General features: G+C 41.2%; 1 protein-coding gene across 2 annotated transcripts in view; it reads left to right on the plus strand.

Moving 5' to 3' along the window:
• Positions 1–10,394, plus strand: part of eml3 (EMAP like 3) — a gene marked incomplete in the record, with an annotated part of 43,050 nt that overhangs the window by 18,865 nt on the left and 13,791 nt on the right. For both annotated transcript variants that reach the window (XM_014027205.1, XM_014027207.1), the window contains 5 exon segments: positions 4,961–4,996; positions 5,642–5,762; positions 7,977–8,126; positions 8,256–8,325; positions 9,962–10,072. In XM_014027205.1, the coding sequence (XP_013882659.1) occupies positions 4,961–4,996; positions 5,642–5,762; positions 7,977–8,126; positions 8,256–8,325; positions 9,962–10,072 (488 nt within the window).

Here is a 10,394-nt window from a genome sequence, read left to right on the forward strand (position 1 = left end):
TAGTTGGTTTCATACAGTCTTTTAGTTGGGTTCATACAGTCCTGTAGTTGGGTTCATACAGTCCTTTAGTTGGGTTCATCCAGTCTTTTAGTTAGGTTCATACAGTCCTGTAGTATGGTTCATACAGTCCTTTAGTTGGTTTCATACAGTCCTGTAGTTGGGTTCATACAGTCCTGTAGTTGGGTTCATACAGTCCTTTAGTTGGGTTCATACAGTCCTTTAGTTGGGTTCATACAGTCCTGTAGTTGGGTTCATACAGTCCTTTAGTTAGGTTCATACAGTCCTTTAGTTGGGTTCATACAGTCCTTTAGTTAGGTTCATACAGTCCTTTAGTTGGGTTCATACAGTCCTGGAGTTGGGTTCATACAGTCCTGGAGTTGGGTTCCTACAGTCATTTAGTTGGGTCAGTTATTTCATTGGTGTTGTTTGTTTCTTAATGCTGAGAGTTGAGCAGGTGGATGATCAGAGGGAAGAAGCTCCTCTTGCTCTCTTTGTTTGCTCTCAGGCAGTCAGTCCTCTGGTCTGATGACAGTAAAGCTGGGTTATAGTCTTCATAGTAGAGTAAAGCCTCACAGACAGACGCACTATCTGACTTGTGCATGGCACGCAACCTTTTTGGAGTTACAAATATGGAGGTGCATTACACTGCTTGGGGGGAGGACGATTGGGTCAGCTAGAACCCTAGCTTAAGGATCAGGAGAGTCCTGCCTCCTCAAAGGTGCACCTGCTGTTCCCAGTCCAGGTCAGTAGGTCCCCACTTAAAGGTGCAAGTAGTTTACTAGAACCCCCTTGAGGCCAAGTGAAGACCTGCTCCATGGCCTCCTCCACTCCTCCCACGCCTCAGGAGCTGCAGTCCTTCTGTAGACCCGTCTGCTGCTTCAGGGCTTCTTTGGAGCTCTAAAATTTAAAGTCCTCCTCCTCCAGGTTGATGTCTGGTCACCAACAGGTTCTTCAGTTGTAAGGCTTCCAGACCACCACTCCCTGAAGCAGCATCCTCAGCATGGCACTCATATCCCTGGTCCTGGATCTCCTCCAGGACATGTAAAGACCGCCTCTTGTAGCTGAAGGTCTGCTGCATGTTTGAGCACAACCAGGCTCTCAGATAACAAGCCCARTTCTCTCTCCTTCTCTGAAAGCCTTCAGAATTGAGAGCGAGCCGGAATTGCTGGACTGAGCWGTGATCAGAATCACATGTTGTTTGTTGGAGAGCTGGACTCAAACATACTTCTGTTTTTGAGCCAAGGCAGCTTCAGAGTCATTTACTCATCAGTCATGTGAGCAGAAAGAAGTGGTGTTTGTGGTTGTAGGTTTCTGTCAGGTTCTGATTAGCCCCTTTCAGGCCTCAGGGCCTGGCTGGTCCCAGGCTCACCAGAACTTTTATTAATACCCAAAGTTTAGCTCATTAGCTCAGACTCTGTGTGGTGAATAAAAATAAGTGTTTTAAATAATAAAAGTATGATCAGACATGGTTATGTGTATTAAGTGAATATAAAGAGATGAGCAGTTGCAAAAAAAAAAAAAAAAAAATGTAGAATTTAAACCATCATCTGTAGATGTACGTCTAATTATTTCTTTCCTCGAGTCAGTGAACTTTGTCCAGTGACTCTTATGATATTTTTCTAACAGAAAGACAGGCTTGAGTTTTGTGTCTGGTGGGAGGGCAGTGGTATTTATTGAACCAACATGTTAGCCATCATCAGTTAAAACGTGCCGTCTGATACTTCTCTTTCTTTGGCTCCAGAGAAGTATTGTTTGTTTGAAATTACACAATAAATGATCTTTTGTACCAAAGAACTGCAACATGTTTACAGTTGGAAGCTGAGTGTTTCTGCTTGTCTCGTTGTGAGTTCCTCTGTGGTCAGCTGAGTTCCAGCGCACCAGCACACTGTGACAGACTGGATCAGCCCTCGACCAGCTTTAGTTTATGATGCTTTGCAGTAAATGAGGAGGAAAAACCTGGTAGGACAAAGAACCGAGGCAGTGCTTTGTTTATTTATTATTATTCTCTTAATCTGACCGTAAAGATACTTTATCTGTCATCAGTGCGTGTTCCCATAAGATCTGTGCTCTGACCCATCACATGTGGAGCAGCTATGTGAGCGCCCAGGGAGCAGTTAGGGGTCTTTCTCAAGGTCACCACAACATGTGGGCATGGCAGGGAGTTGAACCTTGACTTTCTGGTCTCAAGTCGGCTGCCCTCTGCACCACAGCCATGATTGCCTAATGCCTGCCGCTGAGGGAAAAGGGGCGATAATGTTTTTGCCTTTGTCTGCAGAACATCCTACAAGCTGCTGTGATTATTGGCTGTCCATCTACAATGAACTTATACAGTCACACAAATTCAAGATGGCCGCCACAGCTAATCAAATTAACCAACACAAACATAGGCTGTGTCCAAAACGGCAGGACGGGTCCTCCGAAGGTCGAATTTGTCGGCCGCATACGTCACAGCGCTGCGACGAAGGACGTCCAAAACGGAAGACTCCTCCGATGTGTCCGACAAATACGTCCTTCTTTTTCCCCAAATCGAAGGACAGGTCCGATGGATCCTTCCCGGCCCAGCATATCCCATAATGCATTGCGGCCCGACCGGAGATTTCTTTAAGCTAGTAATGGCGGACGAAGCGAGAGAAAAGAATACATTTTAAATAAAAATGTGGTGATTTAAAAATTAAAAAAAATTAGCGGTTGTAATTCTAATACTTTTATCATTTGTATGGACGTGTTTTTAAATATTATTTTTTCGTCATAAAAAACGCGAAATAAACATGAACCTACAGCGGGTCAATTAGTTCTTCAAATGATACTTTTAAGTTAATTTTATAGTTTTGTGATATTAATAATGCTAATATATTGATATTTTTCTAGTTTTGATTTAAGTTTGCTTGTTTAGCGTCGTCACAGTTGCTAGGTGACAAGACGTACGCCGGGGTAAGGAGGGGAGGCTAGACCGTCCAAATCCACAGCCTCTTTTTTTCCGGTCTTCCCGGTCTACCAAGGACCCAGCCTGCCGAGACTGGGGAGTCTGGGTCCTCCGGAGGACCCGGCCTGTCGTTTTGGACACAGCCATAGCTTTAACTCAGCTAATTTTACAGATATTTAGCTACAGTTTGGTGTGGTTGTAGCTAAAAGTCATTCTGAACAGATGTTCTGAGATCTGAACATCTCCAGTTGATTAAATAGGCTCTAACTTTGTTCCTTCTGTGTGTAAAATGATCCTAATGTAAAACTCTGMCATGAAAGGTGGCGAGGAATATGCATCCCTCCATATAAAGGTAGGTTTTTAACAGAATGGAGCTAAAAGATCCAGTTGGACAACAACATTCACAGAATATCTGCAGTCATTAGCAGTGCAGTGCTTCAGTTTCCTGCTTTGGCTCTCAGAGGCGTGCTGTTTTATCACTTTACTTCTGAACACATTCCAACAATTTGTGCAACACATCTCTCAAAACAGCCATAACTGTCATGATTCTTGTTTTATGGTTCTTTTTATTATTTTTGTTTCATTGTTTGGTCATCTTGTGTCTTATTTTTCTCATTTCCTGTTAGTTTTCTTCATTTCCTGTGTCATGTTATCCTCAGTAGTTTCTTAGTGTTTTTCCATCCTGCCCCACTCACCTGTCCATAGTCAGTAATCACCCAGGTGCTCCCACTGCCCAATCATCCTCAGTATTATTTAACTTGTCTCTTGTCTCTATTGCTCCAGTGGATCATTGACTTTTCATGCCTCAAGCCTTGTCTTCATCCATGTTTTTTTTATCATTGTTATCTTTAGTATTTTGCTGCCACATCAACCTTTTTCTTTTGTTTAATAAACTAGTTTTTGTTCTCACCTTGAACTTTGAGTCTGCCTGCACTTTGGGTTCTACCACACAACAAATCATGATAACGACATCTTAAACCCTTTTTTTCTAACTATCTCAAGAGTGCTACAGCGGGTTTTGAGTAAAGACAGCTCTTAAGCTTAGATGTGAAAGTCTCAACAGTCCGAATGCAAAAAGGTAAAACATTCCACAGGTTTGGGGCAGAAACTCCAAAAGCCTGATCACTTCTGAGTTTTAGCTTAGATCTAGGAACATCTAAGAGAAACTGGTTGGATGGTCAAAGTCCTCTAACTTGAGTGTGGATGTTAAGGAGATCACAAAGGTGTGGTGAAGCCAAACTTTAAAAGTAAGCAATAAAATCTTAAAATATATCCTAGAGCAAACAGGAAACCATTGGAGAGAAGCCAGAACGAGAGACGTTTATTTTTAGTACCTGTTGAAAGACGAGCTGCTGCTTTCTGGACAACTTGTAATCGATTCAGAAAAGATTGATCTAAACCAACGTACAAAGCATTACAATAATCTAACYGCCATGTGATAAGAGTATGGATTAGAGGGTCTTTGGTTGGGAGCTATGACTTCACCTTGGCCGTGCGTCTTAGTTGGAAAAACCTGTATTTTACCATCTAAATATCTATTGAAACTAAAGAAAATAAAACCTAAATTCCAGACAACAGAGCAACTGTATGAAGCCAAGGGACCAGGATTGTCAAAAGAAATACATTTCCCAAAGCTGATGATGTCAGAAATTCAGTGTCAACCAGATTTTTTTGTATTTCACACATTGTGGATTAATGGACATCTAAACCTGAATGCCATCATCAAAACAGTGGAGAGGAATCTTTATTTTGTATAAATAGACCCCAAAGGCAGCATGTAACGATTAAAAGCCAGAGGAACTAGAGTCGAGTCTTGAGGTACCCCACAAGTCAGAGGAGCTACAGAAGAGGAGCATTCTTCTAATGAACAGACAGATCCTATTCATCATGTAGGACCTAAACCAGGATCAAACTGTGCCTTTGACACCAATCAACAATAAACTGATTAGTTTTTCAAGGATAAACAAATATTAATAGATTGATCAATCACACAAAGTATTATTTATCTAAGTAAATTGTGCTGCTGTCTGCCCACAGGCTCCCCCGGCTCAAGAAGAGGAACATACAGCCAAGGTAGATGTCAGCCTGAGCTCTGTTCTTATATCCTCTTCAACAGGGAGATAAAACATTTATATATTTTATTTCCATTCTTTTGCTGACCAATATAATCCTACTGACTGAGCATGATGTTCTGTCTGCTACATGTTGTTTCTGCTGCTTGGTTAAAGTACAAAGAACCTTTTAACAGATACAGTTTTGTTATTTTTCACTGTTTAGTCCAACTGCTTAACTTTTTTCCTCAGTTGTATGAAATAATACATTTGTTACATTGACATTTTTAAACTATGTGTGTGTAGCTACACTTTCAGGGATGGCACCAACAGTGCACAACCTTTATCAACTGAAAAATGTACAATTGTGGTTTAATACCGAAGGAAATACTGCAGTAAAACTGATCTGTTTTATCTGCTACACAGTTTGTTGTGAAAGTCTGATATATAAGATGCTGAATTTAAGTTAGACATCAAACCTGTTTATTATAAATAACTGCTGTTTTTTTTTTTCATTTGAAAACAACCTAAAATTTGCTGTGAGATTAAAAATAACAGAAGAAATAAAACCTTACTGTCTTTACTTCTAAATGCTCAGTAGTAACATACGTTATGCTGCAACCACCACACGTCTGTTTGTCCACGTTATGTTGGTCTTATATTTCAGGACAGTCAATAAAAATGTTCATCAGGGGCCGGCCCATTACCATGTACATCCCCTCCAACATCCAGAACTACGATGAGCTGAAGATGGAGGAGCCCTCAGAGAGGCTGAGGCTGGACTGGGTGTATCCTTTCTGACCGCCACAAGGTTTCAGCTCTGAGTTCAGACTGAACTTTTCCTGGAGCCTTGTCTTCAAACTCTGCTGATTTTACTGTGCTGCTGGATTCAGATAAAACACTGTTCTGTTGCAGAACCTACAAACGATTCAAACCACCTTAACTTCTTCACTTCTTTTTGTCACATTCCAACCATGAACATAAAGTATCTTCCTGGGTTTTTAAACAAAGCACAGGATAACTGTACCGGTGAAGGAATATAATACAGAATTAGTTTACTTCTTAAAGAAATACAAATCTGAAATGTGTGCCATCCTCAAATTAAAACAAATCCCAATCTCTGAGCATGTAGAGGAGCTCTATTCAAAAAATCCCACTTCAACTTTGTCAGACACTGTTCAGCATCCAGTTCAATAAAATCCTCAGGTAAACTATTAAATATTTCAGAGATTAGTAATGAGTTCTTATTGTGGCTAAATCCAGTTAGATGTTGGCTTTCTAACTGAGGGTAAACTTTACCAACAGCTTGAGGGAAGCATTTAACTGGCTGATGAGATGAGATGAGATGAGATGAGATGGGATGGGATGGTATGAGATGTGATGTGATGGGATGGGATGCGATGTGATGAGATGTGATGTGATGGGATGAGATGGGATGTGATGGGATGAGATGGGATGTGATGAGATTTGATGGGATGAGTTGAGATGAAATGTGATGAGATGTGATGTGATGATGGGATGAGATGGGATGTGACGAGATGAGATGAAATAGGGTGAGATGTGATGGGATGAGATGTGATGGATGTGATGAGATGAGATGGGATGGGATGAAATGAGATTAAATGAAATGGGATGTGATGTGATGTGATGAAATGGGATGAGATGAGATGAGATGAGATGGAATGGGATGAGACGAGATGGGATGGGATGAGATTTGATGTGATATGATGTGATGAGAAGTGTTGAAATGGGGATGAAATGGGATGAGATGAGATGAGATGGGATGTGATGAGATGAGATTTGATAGGATGAGATGAGATGAGTTGAGATGGGATGTAGAGAAACCGTCATGAGTTGACTTTCACTGCGTCATGAATCAGGCTTTTTAGCTCATCATACACTGGTTTTATAGTTAAAATCAGGTTAACAACTCAAAACCACAGCATGCAAAACTGTGATGAGATAAGATGAGATGAAATGGGATGAGATGAGAAGATGAAATGGGATGAGATGAGAAGATGAGATGAAATGGGATGAGATGAGATGTGATGTGATGAGATAAGAGGGGATGTGATGAGATGGGATGAGATGAGATAGGAACTGATGAAATGTAATGTGATGAGATGTGATGAGAAGAGATGTGATGGGATGAGATGAGATGTGATGGGATGCAATGAGATGGGATGAGATGGGATGTAATGTGACGGGATGAGAGTCTGCTCAGAGGTTTCTAACGATCACCTTTTCCAAATAAATGTGTGCAACTATTCACTTTGTTCTTTTATATTTTAGTGTAAAGGTGAAGGTTGAAAGTGTCTTTGGGAGGGGGATTTGCATGGATAGGGTGGTGCTCAGCTTGGTAATAAGAAAAGGGGGCTTTGAGGAGAAGAGAGGAACCGTTTTGATTAAAACCTTTTCAGGTGATGTAACAGCACAGTTAAATACCATCAATCACTTCCTTCTACTTCACAGTTCTGTTCTGGGATGTAAAATCTCTGTAAAATGTTTAGTAGCTTGTGGTTCAAACAAGGGGGCCACCGACTACAGTTTTCAGGCCTTTAAAAAGTCTCACCTGCTGATTCCAGTTTTAAATATCTGACTCTGTCACGTGTTATAAGGTCACAATCCTTCAGTGTTCCAATCTCATTTGACTGAAAAACACTGCAGGACCCTTGAAACAATACAAACTCGTCTGAACCGGAGAGCTCAGGGCAGAGCAGAAGAGGACAGGAGGATTTTCAGACCTTTGTAGATGTAGATCAGGAGACAATCTTTCCCATCAATCTTATCCCAGTATAGGACAATCTCCCAAAATGATGGAACTTGGTGCTGAAAACTCACACAGCCAATTTATGGGTCCTAGTTGTAACATGAGAAAATGTAGCAAAGCTCAGGTAGTATAAAAATGTAGTGATGAATGTGTTGCTGTGAAACATTTAGAGGCAGTTTCTTACTTCCTGTGTAAACCTCTCAGTGATGACACCTTGACCCTGTCATGCCAGCTATGGTTACCGGGGCCGGGACTGCCGGGCCAACTTGTTTTTCCTTCCAACAGGAGAGGCGGTGTACTTCATCGCCTGTGTCATCGTGCTTTATCACATCAACAACCGCACCCAGCGCCACTATCTCAAACACACAGACTGCGTCCGCTGGTCAGCAGGGCAGAATGAGCCGCTTTCATTCTTAGAAATGAAAAATACAACTTTTCTATTGTAATGAAAAGTTAAATTATTGCTCTTTGAGCCCTTTGGGTACAGTTAAAGGTTGGTTTTGTTTTTCAGTCTCACCCTTCATCCTGACAAAGTGCGAGTGGCTTCTGGTCAGGCAGCAGGCATGGACAAAGATGGAAAGGTGACAGCTTTTATTCCTCAAAATAAAAATGTTGCCATTAATAACATAAACTGCATGGTGTAACTCACTGAGGAAGACTCAACACAAGAAGAATTCATGAAAACTGAAGGTTTGAACTCTGGGTTTAAAATCACTCCACATATGAAATGAATTGAAAACAAACTTATTGAACACGAATTACCGGTATATTAAATCAGTTTATTCTGTGTTAGAGGGGTGTGTGGCCCCCCGGTGCTTGGATCTGACAGCTTCTGATGATGATGTTGCCTCTAACTCAGGAAGCTCAGGAGCCTCGTGTTCACAGACTTACAGTCAAATCAAAGAAAGAAATCCAGCTGTATGAATCTGAGCATTCCCTTTGTACACCCTGATAAACATGGAGTAAAGAGCACAGATACCTGCTTTGACACGCCTCTGTTTAAATATTTAAATCTTAGATTCTCTTCTCTCTTGATCAGCATCATCTTTACATGTAGAGGAACAAAGAATTAGAGGTTATTCAGACCTGACAATTTGCTCCGCTTTAAACAAACCAGAGTTTGTTTCCAGCGTTAGTCTGGACCATTTCTGCAGGTGTGAATACACTCATGCGAACTCTGGTGCGGATCAAACAACCGGACCGAGACCCACTTTTTGAGGTGGTCTCAGTTCGTTTCCAAACGAACTCTGGTGCAGTTCACTTTAGTTCACTTCTGGTGTGAATACAGACCAGACTCGAACCGAACCAACTGCATTAAACATGCACCTTTTTGGACTTCACAGGCCACCGTTGCTGAGCTAAATAAACTGAAAACATACCTGTTTCATCGTCTCCTGTTAGCAGCTCTACTGCAGCAGATTACACTGAGGCCGAGGCACTTCCTGTATCAAACATATAGTTTGATATGGTTTGATTGGTCGTAGAAAATGGGTCTGAATCCTATTTTARCTTGTTCTAATGAGGATGTATTGATGTCATTTTAAAGAGAAAACCTTAAACCTTATGTGGATATCAGGATTTCCCAGCTGGTATAGAAAAATATCTTAGCCATTGTTCAAAGAAAGTAGGGAAAATTGTGGTGTTTTCTGCTCAGCATCCTGGTTAACTGTTGGTACGGCTCAGAACAATGGAAACGTTCTTCAAGGGACCCATTAAGAAGATGTTTATTTGTCATATTTTGACTAAATCCAGAAAGTGCAAATGTTCAACTAATGCACTATAGTTGCCTAAAATCTCCCCACCTTGTGAATTATTCCTTGGTTTGATTCGACAGGTTCCTTATTAATGTTGTTAAAGTTTGATTTTTCCATCTGGGATATTAAGAAGAGATGACGTGAACAAGGTTAGTTTCTCACTGACAGTTGATAGAAACTCATCTAGCTGGGCTCAGATGAACTGAACACCCTGACTTTGGGTTTAACATAGCTGTCTTCAGAGTTGTTCCATCATTACCAGTTTCCTCAACCGGATTCCTTTTATTCCTATCAGTTTGATCAGGTGACTCTGATTCATATGAATCAGTATTCAGCACGTTCACTTTGCTATAACCTGATGATTACACATTCAATTTAAACTCTTGTGCATTGTGCTATTAATAATTTGAAATGAGTGTCATTGTATTAAAGGGAAATGCTGTGTTTGTGCGTTTTGCTGCAGCCTCTGCTGTCATGTGTTCATATCTGGGACTCCACCACCCTGGTCACCCTGCAGCAGATCGGCCTGGGGACCTTCCAGAAGGGAGTGGGATCGTTGGCGTTTTCCTTTGCTGTAAGTTCACCGCAACATCCTAAACAAAGGATTTACTACAAACTCAGCAAGAACTGTGTAAAATGTTGGAAAAAGATTAAACTCAGACAACAAGAAAAGTCAAAAGTGGAGTAAATTCAAAATCACTTTTTCCTGTTTTTTGATTTTATTCAGCATGTGTGCAAATAAATGGTTCTGGTTTGCTGAACGCTTATGGTGCGTTCACACCAAACGCGATTTCAGCGTCAGGAGCAGCAGGTTTACATACAAAGTCTATGGTGGAGGCGCTTCAAGCAGCGTCGGGAAGTTCTGCGGCGCCTCAAGCGCGATTAGAGCAGCGCGA

The sequence above is a fragment of the Austrofundulus limnaeus genome, unplaced genomic scaffold, assembly GCF_001266775.1.
Source record: "Austrofundulus limnaeus strain Quisiro unplaced genomic scaffold, Austrofundulus_limnaeus-1.0 Scaffold623, whole genome shotgun sequence".
In the NCBI taxonomy this organism is placed as follows: Eukaryota; Metazoa; Chordata; class Actinopteri; order Cyprinodontiformes; family Rivulidae; genus Austrofundulus; species Austrofundulus limnaeus.